The 12290-nt window shown below is 41.9% G+C and overlaps 1 protein-coding gene across 1 annotated transcript in view; it reads right to left on the reverse strand.

The window, feature by feature from the left end:
* The window catches only part of DKK2 (dickkopf Wnt signaling pathway inhibitor 2), a 106953-nt gene extending 96503 nt beyond the window's left edge, over positions 1-10450 (reverse strand). Inside the window, exon 1 of the mRNA XM_019635999.1 lies at positions 9524-10450. Coding sequence (XP_019491544.1) covers positions 9524-9745 — 222 coding nt within the window. The 5' untranslated portion in view covers positions 9746-10450. The remainder of the gene's footprint in view (positions 1-9523) is intronic.
* Positions 10451-12290: the final 1840 nt, after the last annotated feature.

Raw genomic sequence — 12290 nt, forward strand, 5'->3', positions numbered from 1 at the left:
AAAAAAAAAAAAAAAAAAAAAAAAAAAAAAAAAAAAAGTCAGGTGATCCAAGTTCCAGAAGTTCCTTTGTCACAGGCACTTACTATCTGTAGTACATTGGGCACCTCATGGCAAGTCTCCTAATTTGGTTCCCTTATGTGTAAAATGCATAAGTTAAAGTAGGTGATTTTTAGTGTATCTTCCAGCTCTGACTATGCCCACTCTAGCCTGTTATACAAATTCTTGAAAGTTGTAGATGACAAACAGCTCTCTTTGTTCTTTCTATAAAGTTCCTATCTTGAATAACAATGAGTAAGCCCATTTGAAGAAACTTCTTATTCGTTTCTTAAATATTCAAGCACTTTAAAAGGTCTATAAGGTTGAAACTAAATGTTAAGGAGGTTTTTCCACAGTAAAATAACAAATAATTATTCATAAAATAGCAAGCAGCAAAAAAACAAAAAAAAACCCCTCTGTAGTATATAGCTCAAAGTATAAAAACAAACATTAGATATTGCTTAAAACATGTATGTATGTATTATAATAATGTAACATCTATAAATGCATAAATAATAGATACTAGCACATTCTAATCAGACATTAGTTGCTTTAACAACAAGTCTAGCTAGCATAGAGAAAAAATTGAAGGCCATTAAAATCCCAAACATCAAATAAGTAGGGATCAAGAAACAAAAGCACCTGTCTCGATAATAATCTGCACAGTTTTCTTTCATTGCCAGTGAGTGATGACACAGGCCAGAGCAGGAGAAGATTTGGGGCAATCAGACTTGATTCTTGAGGACTGCATTATTCTAACCTAGGGCACTTTATGGCAGCCTTTTTGTAGCTATGAAAAATACTAAAGACTTGGTGGCCTGACAATTTGAAGTTAGACATAAAAGACTTAATTTTTAGATATGGAGTATTCTTGGTTGTTGATTTCTGGAATAACTTCCAAAGCAGTTGAGCAGGCAAAGGGCTTGGGAGTTTAATCAAGCTCAAGGTAGATATCTGCTTATGTGTAATGATTCCAAAGAAGGAAAGAATATCAGCAAAGAAGAGAAAAAGAAGTAAAAAGAAAAGAGGAGTGAGGAGAGAATGTGAGAAATGTTCACGTTCATGGGTAGAAGGTTGAGGAGGAATCAAATAAAGAAAGAGGAATGAGCCAGAGATGAAAAGACAAATACATAATATGACAGAAGCAAAGGGATATATATATTCAGTGTAAAGGACAGGCAACAGGCTACAAAGTACAGTGGTCGGTTACTGGAAAAAAGACTTTGGATTTCAAGAGACAAATTAACAAAATGCCTGTTGAGCCAAATTTCAAAAGGTTAGATGAAGTGAAGCTAGAATGAGCAAGTGAACACTATGATTTGAATGTAGCTATCATTTCAATTGGTTTTAAATAACAATTTTTCCCCTGTCCTCACATTTGGATGACCTTTTTAGTTCAGGATTAGACATAAATGCTTATTAGCAAACAGCTTGTTTCCAACATGCTAAAAGACATTTATCACATACTTCAATGAGATGACTTTCACTCTCAATTTATCATTGTTGAAATATTGCCAAATTACCTGAATCATGAAAAAAAAAACCACAAAATAACAAAAAAAAAACAAACAAAAACAACCTCAAACAAAACAAACAGAAAGTAGAAAGAAGGAAATGGGAATAATGAACCCTGAATTTCTGAGTACTGCTAGCAGGACAGCTGACACAAAGAGGGTTGTAAACCTTCCAGATTCTCAGCGAGCGCTCTGGGCCCCAGGCACCGTACAGAAAGCGTCAGGAAGCTTGCCTTTGCAGAGGCCATCTTACTTCGGAGAATATCAAATTAATGCTGTTGGCAGCAGACTCTAACATGTTCTCCAATTATTTTGGTTCCTGTGCTTAAATAGTTAATATCGCAGGGGTTGTTAGGACCTCCACTTATCGTGATTCTATTTTTAATGCCTGGTATTCCCTTGCTTCTGTGTAATTTCACCAATTACTCAATTATGTACTATTTTGCTTACTTTTTCCAAGACAACACTGACTTACCATCCCTCTTAGTGTTAACATTCAGTACCAGAAACATGATAGCATGTGCGGGCGCGCGCGTGTGTGTGTGTTTGTCTTGTTCTGTTTTGTTTTATAATTCTTGGCCTTAGTGTAGTTGAGTTTGTTTGTTTCCTCCATGTACATGACATGCATTCATTTATTTACCTCTGCGCAAATTGCTGGGGAAGAGGAAGAAGCCACTTTCTAGCTTGTGCATGAGCACGTGATCTTAATTCCGGGATGCTGGTAGTAATGATGACATCAGCACAATAACTGCGTGCACATTTCTCTTCCGCTTTGTTGCCCAGTAAGACAGATATTATTACTATTATGGTTGCCGTTTTATTGTTATCCCATTTTACAGATTTAAAAATAAAAATAGCTGGAATTAAGTGACTTTTCCAAAGACTTTAAGCGAGTGAACGACCAGCCAGCACGTGGAGCCTATTAGGAAATGGCAGGGCTATCGTGCTACTAGACTGTCTGAAAAGCAGCTAAATGAGGAGGCAAAAGGAAGGAAAAAGTAAAAGCAATAGGGCTCTAAACCTAGACAACTTGCCCTGCCTGATCAGAGTTGAGGGCTGCCAGCTGAACCAACTTAAAGCCATGGTAGGGAGGCCATTGAGAAGGCCCCCAGCTTGCCGTTGTCCGTGAGCACGTGGTGGCACTCAGATGCAGCGAGATGAGTATGGGGAGTGTGTGTGAGGGGGAGGGGATTGCTATGAGAAAAGAAGAGAAATGGGGTTTATCTGACAACATTCCCTTCTACTTGGGCAGCGCTATAATTTACTGAGAAAGAGTAGAAGAAAGAAAAGCATGTGTGTGTATTTTTCTTGATGACAGTGAAGAATTCCTGGCAGGGAAGCAAGTAAAGGCAGAGATGAAAACGGTGTACTTCTCTGGTGCCTGCCTTTGTATCCATGAAGCGCTAACGTGCTTCGGCTGCTCGGAGTAGCAGTTGGCAGCAACAGAGGGCTTGGGTTTTGCCGTGGTTATTAATGAATCCAGAGTTATACCCATGTCATTACAAAACACAGAAGGGAAGAATAAAATAAAGGTCCATGTTCCTCTTAAGTCCAGAATAGCTTCAGCATATTGTAGGAGGATAGCCTGGTAGTTACAGACTCGGACATTATTTTGCAAAGGTTCGTATTTTGGCTTTCTCCAGTCACTGCTGTGTGACGTGCACAAATTGCACAACCCCTCTGGGCCTCAGGAGAATTATTGTTTTCTCGTTTATAAAATAGTTCATCATTTGTAAAAATAAGGATGATATTAGGACTTGCTTCAAAGGGCTGCTGAAAGAATCAAGAGTTAATTTAAATGAAGCTTTTGGAGCAGGGCCTGGCACAGAGTAAATAATCAACAAATGGAACCTCCTCTTACTAAATGTGATGTGCACTATAACTCCTTGCAAGCTTAAGGAAATAGTATGTCTTAAGATGACTCTTTTCTTCCAGTCCCCAGAAGAAAAACCATTCTTACTTCACATGATAAAGCATCATATGGAGAGCTAACATCTTTTAGGAAATGTTTGGTTAGGACCACCACTTGAAGAAGTCACTCCTCTATCCCCTAAATGTGATGGTTTGATGTGTTTTGCCACTTAATATACTTATTCATTCATTCATTTATTTATTTCATTGCTTTGGAGAGAGTGGGACAGTTAAAAGTTGTATGATTAGGAAATATTTAAATTTAAGCTACTCTGTGTACCAAATTATAATACATAAATTGAATCAACCAGTTGAATTAGACACTGTAACATATTTTTAAAGACTATCTGATGCACATTTATCCTTTTTATTTGACTATGGAAGACAGACTTTTTTCTAATTTAAAAAAAATTTACTACTTTTGTGTTTTGCTGATTTTATTTCTACATTTATCATTTAGAGCACATAGATATCTCTAAACTAGTATTAAGATCACAGAAATATAATCCATTATACAGGTTCAGTATTTGTGGACTAAGTGTTAGAATAATCTGTTTTTAGTGCTATATAAATGAATTACTTGAGTTAAAGCACAGCCATTCAGATCTGATAGTGAAATCCCTTTGCCTTAAAGCTTTCTCTGATTCATTTTAACTTTACAAAGTCCAGGATTGATGGGATGAGCTCCCCTTAAGGACTTATGATTAGATGTTGGTGTTATTTGTGGGCTTCCTTCTTTGGTTTGAACCAGAAGAGGTAGGCAGCCACCCAAAGTCTTTAGCATGAGAGACCCATTGGGAAGTCACTATTTAAAATATTTGGATTGTGACTTTTCTTCCTGTGGACAGATGTTCTTATCAAAAAATCTCCCATATTTTATATCAGTTGACCTCTTTGTTTGGGAGACTGGTTTATATTTTTCCTAAAAAATCCAACAACTAGAGAAAAATATGTCATTCTTCTCTAGTTCCTGGCAAGAGTGGACAGAGGAGGAAGAGAAAATTAACTTCTGCTTACCTTAAATCGTAATACTAAATTTTTGTTTTGCATTCCATATTTAATCTTCCTATATAGCCTTAAAGCAATCCTACACGACGAACAAGTCTATTAATTACTATTAATTTTGTTTCCTTTGGGGTTTGCCTCAGATTTTTTTCTTTTTAATGACTCAATAAAAGGCAGAGACAGATACAAAATCTCCTAAATCTTTTCAAAGACCAGATAAATAAGTAGGAGCAGCTTTATCTCCTTTTTATAGACAAGTATAAGTGACTAGAAGTGTAATGAAGTAAGATGGCTTTAAAGGCCGACAGGGAGTCACAGACAGAAATAAGATTGCATTTCACTTTGATGTTCCATTAATGCCAAAGAACGAGCAGCCAGAGGAGACTGAGTCTTAAATGGCAAATATAGTGAGTATTGGAAAAGGCCTCTGTAATTTAACAGATTATTTTAATGTACAATTAATATGATCGTGCAGGGAAAAGAAGAGGAAGTGGCAATGCTCTCCTAGGACAGAATACGCATAGATCAGTTACCCTTCTATTGCACTGCTTTCTCTAGTTTAGAAACTGTAAGACTTGCAACATCCTGGGAACGAGTTTGTATCGGAAGGGAGTAGTAAGGATGACTATGGTAGGGTCAAAGTCACAGCTGGAGTGAGTTTAAGGAACCGTGTCCCTTGCTCTGTCTACTCTACTGCAAAAACAAAATGATGGATGGTCACGCTTAGATTATCATTAAAATAGTTTTCTTGCTATTCACAAGGTAACCTTCCGCTTGTATCAACTATCATCAATGCTCTATTATTCATAGTGAAAGGAAAGGAATCTTTAGTGTAGATTGTTTCAAAATCTTTTCATTTTGATTTTGGAAAATTTAATTTTAACAATGATGTGCTTTCTCGATTACGTTTAGTGTTAGTTGATGTCCAGAGGATATTGCAGATATTTACTCTCCAGCAGGGGAAAGTTGAGCTGGGGTTAAAAGAAAAGTCATGGATAATTTCAGAAAGTGAGGAGATCATCTACGGAAAATAGACTGTATAGTTTATTTCAATGAGCAATTTCATGCATGTTTGTGCAAGCAAATTCACACAGCATTTTATTAAAGAAAATGCAATATATAAGTATTAGTGCTCCCTCACCACCTCCCTCAAGCTTCTGTTTCAAAATATTTCCAGCGTTCTTTTTTCACAGCATAATTTCATCCAAACCACTGTCCTTCAAATGTCCAAGTTATATTAGAAAATCATGGAATGTGAATTTATGTTAAACCAGTGTCAGCTTCTTTTTAAAAACACATATCAGGAAGTTTATCTACTTTTAAAGTATAATTATTTTCACAGTCCTACTCATAGCTTTTAAAAGTATTTCAAAATCCTAGATGTTGTGTTCAAAAATGCAACGCAAGGAGTAAAGGCTAAAAGAAACAATTACAAACACAAATCCAAAAGGTTTTTAATTAACTGAAAAATAAAATAAAATCATTGTAAATTGCAAAGGTAAAATGGTCTTGTAAATTGCTCTTTTTAAAATTTGTTTTTAAGATAACCTGTAAAAGCTGATACCTCAAATTCCAGAGGTTATGTCGAGCAACAGTGTACTTAATTGAAATATATTTATCCATATGCTATTAAAATTAACTTTGATTTAGAAAATTTGACATAGTCTCTTTAGAAATTGAAGTATATAAATGCGAATATATATATATATATATATATATATATAAGTAACAGTCCTACAACCTAATTTATCTCATATATATATATATATATATATATAATTTCTTAAACCCATTAGCAATAGATGCAAATGGAAAGTCAAATTAAAACATTAATGTGAATAACTCAGCAAAATCATTTTTGCTACCTTTTTACAAATCCCCTGAATACTACCACATTCAATTTTCTATGTCAGTTTCCGTCATAACTCACAGCTGTGTCTTTGAAAGCAAACCTAAGAATGAGAACTGTAACACCTCTAGAGAACAGTGTATTTTCTCTGAGAGCCTTATAAATTCTCCCCAAAATTCAAAGGCACATATTCCAGGAGTGATTTACAAATAATCCACCTTGTCTATCACAAGTAGCATCCCTATAAATAAGATTGTTATGAAATTAGACCACAGTAAATCAAGAAAACCTTGGTTCCCATTTAGTCTCATTTTTACTTGTGTAGATTAATGAATTATTAAATTTCTTCAATAATTTCTTCTGCAATAGCAATAATTTTTAAAAATTTAATTCTCTATCCTAAAAGTAAATCAGAAAAAAACAGACAATTTTCACTATAGAAAAGAAGACCAAAGACTATTTCTAATATGCCTACTTGAAATTGCATCCTACAGTTCCTTGTTCCTGCATCTCTGAAATGCATTTATTTCAGCATCATCAGTAAAGGATGGGGGAAAAGGGAAGATAAGTCAATTTAGTAGGCCTCAGGATAACACTACATTATTAGCTAGTTTGATCAGTTAGCACTTTATTTTCAATCTTCTCAATCAGTCATGTTTTTCTATTATGACAGATAAAAATTCAGCTTAGCTACATTTCAATTCTAGAGTTTTTCACCATAAAAGGAAGTGACATCTTTCCTTTCTAATAGTCTTTCTGATTTTCATTCCATTATGAAAATAAGAGTGCTAAGAAATTTGGTAACCACATAACTAGTGGGATAAAGATAAAGAGACCCAAAAATATTCAAATAATCCTCTTCCTACTTCAAAGAAGAGACATTTTTTTTCTATTTGTTTCTTCATAACAATACACACTTCAGGAAAAGATAATCTTCCCATTTTCCAGCTATTTTCCTACAATTCAACTCAATGCTTTACTTTATGTTACCATTATCTCTAATATGTTACATTTTTCTGACAAACCCAAATGTCAAATTTTAAGGGTCTGGTAATTCAGGTAAATAAATATAATAAAATACATTCTATAGAACCACTAAATTCCGGAGAGGATATGGGAAATTCAACTCAAAACAATTCAACTTATTTCTAAAATAAATAAATAAACCTTCAATTTAAAGACATGCAAATAGAGTTGCGACCTGTTTAAGGAGCACATATTTAGAGAGATAGCAATATAAGCAGACATTTTGTACATATTTATATACAGATAAACTATCAAAACATAAAGGATAAGCTGGATTCTGGGGTGCATCCCTCAGTCTAGTCCATGTAACCCCATGGCTAGTGACAGTGCTGACAAAAGTGATAATTTGACTGTGGAACATCAGCTGCTCGGGCCCAGTGGTGACAGAAACTCTTCTGTAAAGAAAGTTCTTTACAGAAACTCAAAGCATATGCATGGATTAGAATCGAAAGGAATCTCAAAAGAGCATTGGATCCATCCCTCTGTCCTTGGCTGAACTAAACACTAAACTCTTTTCAACAACTGATAAGGTGGAATTTGAAGTCAGTAAGTAGCATTAAAGATATGTCTAATGATCTGGATTGAGAGCATCCTTGCTTGCAACCTTTGTCCCATCTCATGATGGACTTCTAAGGGGATGTTAAGTCCATTCCTATTGAAAATGTCAGGGTGGTTCTGAGGGAAGGAAAAAGGGAACGATAGTGGTCATGTAAGGGTGGAGGTATGTGACATGTGTGACAATGTGCCAAGAATATGTATGCGTGTAGTGTGTATGCATATGCATAGTTTCTCACTTCCCTTGAGACAATTAAAAAAAAATTCTATGATCACAGACTTTGTATTCCTTTTGAGAAGATAGCTGAAATGTTTGACATTTCAAAGCCCAGGAAGCACTCTGGAACTGCAAACCCAGCAAAACTGTCCCGTGAGAGGGCAGTAGGGGGCCAAGCGCGGGCCAAGGCTTCCCTTGCTGTCCATCCAGGACTGGCCCTCGCTTGTCAACCCTCACCCGGCCGCTTGCGCTGGGGACAGGGGCAGCGGAGGACACCGAGAGAGCGCAGAGCGGCTGCAGTTGGCTTCTTTGACGAAACAAGGAAACCCAGGATCTGTGTGGCAATAAGCTGCCTTTGGGGTTTGACAGTTGTGTGAAGTGCGTGTGCTGTTTGGCAAACTGGCTTTCGGTTTTGGCTTCCTACAAAAGGAGCGGAAGGGGGAGCTGTCGCGGTTCCCAGTGCCCACAGAGCCCCCTCTCCTGGCTGCTGCGCGCCGGCCACCGCTGGTGCAGTGTGCGCTCCAATCTGTGTGTGTCTACTGTTTGCATGCGACTGTCAATCTATCTGTGCGACAGAGATAGAGAAGCTCGCGGAAATTTTCCTTTCGCAAAAAATGCCTCCGGCGTCTTCTTTGCTATGTCCCCCGCACCCTGGTTGACCGCGCCAATGATGCTGTCATTGTCACTTCATTATTTTGCTCCCCCCCCCAATATGATTTATTTACAATTCTACGGGAGTCAGAAATGCGGGCCCATTGAAGTTTTCTGTCTGTGATCTTTTTTGAAGGGAGAAAGTTGTCGGGCGGGAAGGAGAGTCTGAGAGGGGGTACCCCGCCTCCAGATTGTAAAATGTAATGGTTGAGAGTCCTGGACACGGACTAAGACTGTTGGCATTGAAATCCCGCTCTGCCATTTAAACTAGCTGTGCGCCTTGGGTAAATAACTTCTACTTTGTGCCTCATCTTTTTCATCTGCAGAATGAGGACAGTAACCGCGCCTAGCTCATAGGGTTGTGAAGATTAAATAGTATACGTAAACCTCTTAGAACAGTGCCAGTTGCTATGTGTTCGCTATTTAACATCATCCTCTGCACCGCAGTGTTAAATATGGAGAAGGACCATTCTGGCCACTTTCCCCACTGATACGCACTAGGTCTCCAGTACATGCCCGTGACCCAAAGGAAAGGTGAGGCAGAACCCTAACCCGCCGAGCGCTCCACTCCCTCCAGCACCAGCAGCCACCCAGCCACCTCCGCTCTCGCGGACCTGCTCTAGAATCCCCTGCCCAGCTGTTGTGCGCGCCACACCTGGGGGCACCCGCTTGAAGGTCAAAGGGCGCAAAGGCGACGCGTTCAAGAGCGCTGGTCCCTCCCTCTCCTGGTTGAAGAGTGCATTTGGGGTGTTTTCCTACCTGCCCCAGGTTTTTGCCTTTCTTACTGCCGCCGAAAGCCAGTCCTTGGTATGTGCCCGCAGATCGATTGGCGGCCTGTGCAGGCGTCTCCCCGCCCAGAGGGGACTTGATGGAGTTGAGTTTGGCCCGCGAGCTACCGAGCTGTGAGCTCTCCACCATCAGCACCGCGGCCAGTAGGAGCAGGCAGCGGGACGAGTCCTTGCCCCGCATCAACGCGGCCATCTCCCGGCGAGGGGTCCCCGGGGAGGCGCAAAACCCGAAGGGGTACTGATGCAAGGGGAGGGAGGACCCCAACACTGGGTCCCTCCCTTGGGGTGCGGAGGCTTGCCGACTCTGTACCCCCAACCCCACTTGGCTTCGGGAGCCCAGGACCGTGTGAACTCAGTCTTACGCCTCAAACGAGAAGCGAGTGCGACCCAAGGAAGACCCAGTTCTCCACCAGAGCAGGAAGTTCTGTAGTAACTGGAAGCAATCAAAGGCGAGGCGCCTTCTAGCCAAGGAGGCGTGACCCGAGGTGCGAGAAGACCCAGCCCCACGGCCCGCACCGTTTCCGCTGCTCCTGGCCCCGCACCTCCGTGGACTCGCCGGGACCTTCGCGATCCAATCCTCCTCCTAACTGCTCAGGAGGTCCACACTCGTTCCTTCTTCGGCCTCAGTTGCTTTCCTCTTCTCTTTTCCTTCCCTACCCTTTATGTCTCAACCTTTGCGGGACTCAAGTCCTCCTTTTCAATGTTAGCGGATGCTACGATGGGGGATCAGGAACCGCACCCGGACCAGAGACCCTCGAGGTCTGAGGTCACGCGCGCACCCACAGTCGCCCCGAAGAGTTCTTCTCCAATTCACGCCCAGCAGCCAACTGGTGCCAGGAACTCCGCCGCGATGCCCTGGAGCTGTCCTGCGCTCCGCGCTGTCTCCCTCTCTGAGTCTGCTCTCTCACCGCAGCCCCCTTTGCTTTTTATAGCTTCCCATAGTGTTTTTTTTTTCCTCCGCCCCCAATTCAAGAGTGACAAAGAGTGAAAACGTTTCTCTCACCCCCCACGTTCCCGCCTCCCTTTTCTCCTTCCCCTTGTGGCTTCCCCATCAGCTTCTCCTTCTCTCTCCCTCCTAACCTCCCCCACCCTTCAACAATTGAGAAAATGGGATTCACCCCCAGAGGAAAATAAGGGCTTCTAATTCCTAACAACCGCTCCAGAGGGTGGAAGGACGTGTGGGAACAGGCGGAGTGCAAATGTGGAAGTGAAGAGGGGCAAGCTGCCCCCGGGCTTCGGGACAGCCAGCACCCTTCCTCAGGTGCCCAGCCCATCCCCAGGCGCGGGCCCGCGGAGCACTGGGGAAGCCCTGCAGAAGACCGAGGGAAGCGAGCGTCTGGGCGTTAACACTGCAGCCTGTACGCTCAAGCTGAGTCTTAGCCTGTGCCTCCCAGTGGATGTGTGAGGCTGGCGCTGTGTTACTGGGGGTACCCAACCCATCCGGATGGGGGCTTTGGAACCGGGGAGAAGAGAACCGGAGAAGAGCTGGGAAGATGCTCTTATTCTCCCCCCTCCTGGGAGGCGTTTAGGACTTTCTAGTCTCAGGTATTCTCCGCCCTCCAGCCCCCCACCCCACCACACACGCAGCCAATGTCCCTGTCTGTGAGGTGCTGGGAGCAATGAGGTGCTCCTGAGTATGCTCCGAAGGTTTGAGCCTCACAGCTCCAACCGGTCATCTTGACCGTGCCAGGCAACTGCCCCCTTTGCGAAGGAGAAATCCCAGACAGGCATCAACAGGGGCTGGGGAGCCATTGAGTCCTGCCTTCCTCGGCTGTCTGCCTCCCAGCCCCTGGGAATCCCATGGTAAGCCTTATCTGCCGGACTCCGTGTTTGCTTCTGCGAAGGTCCACGGAGGCTCCAACAGGGGCTGTGGCAGGCGGGCGCGCGGCGCTTGGGGGCGCCAGTGGCAGCGACCGAACCGGGCTCTGAAGTACTTACTGCAAGAGACAAGTTGTCCCAGGCAAGCTCGGGGCTTGGAGAAGTTTGGCTGTCAGGAGCCAAGGCGTCCAAAGCAATGTGAGGGGATGTTGAGGAGTTATTGCATTTCCCCTTCTTGGCCATTAGCGCCTGCAGGAGAAGTCGAGGCAACACCGCACGACTTGGCGGCTAGCTGTTGCGGGGGGGGGGGGAGGTTGATTTCTTCAGCTGCACGCTAGAATTTTCGTACCTGGCTTCTTTAGCTTTCACACCTGATCCTGACACACACCAGCACGCACAGGAGTATGCATTCAGCATGTCGCTAAATGAGAATATCAGTGACTCCTTTCTTTCCCCCCAAAAAGGACTGCGTTCCAAAGTGTGACTTTATAGTTGGGTTCGTTCTTCCAGAAAGCACAAGCTTTGCAATTTGGGCTACCCCAATCTGTGTCTGTCTGCTGTGGAATTGCTCATCTTCAGAAAGTTAGTTTGTTTATTTATTTTAATACACAGGCAAAAGGGAATTAAACTCGAGGAACCCTCTACCACGGCTTCTTATCTTTGGATTGCCTTGTGCTTCCTGCGGGTAGAAATTTTCACGTTAAAAAAAAAAGAGAGATTTTTTTTCACTCTTTAAAAATACTCCCAGGAATGGATTTGTAAGGACAAGCGGAGCATTCCAGGCACTAGTGGAGGGCAAAGAAACTGACCCCTACTCTAAAAATAAGAACTTGGGATTCAGAACACAGACTTTGCAGAAGTTTATATTTTTTGCCTTTATTCTGACTTGCCAATTAAAAAACATTAGAGAAATGGAGAAC

This window comes from Hipposideros armiger, unplaced genomic scaffold (genome assembly GCF_001890085.2).
Source record: "Hipposideros armiger isolate ML-2016 unplaced genomic scaffold, ASM189008v1 scaffold_26, whole genome shotgun sequence".
Classification (NCBI taxonomy): Eukaryota; Metazoa; Chordata; class Mammalia; order Chiroptera; family Hipposideridae; genus Hipposideros; species Hipposideros armiger.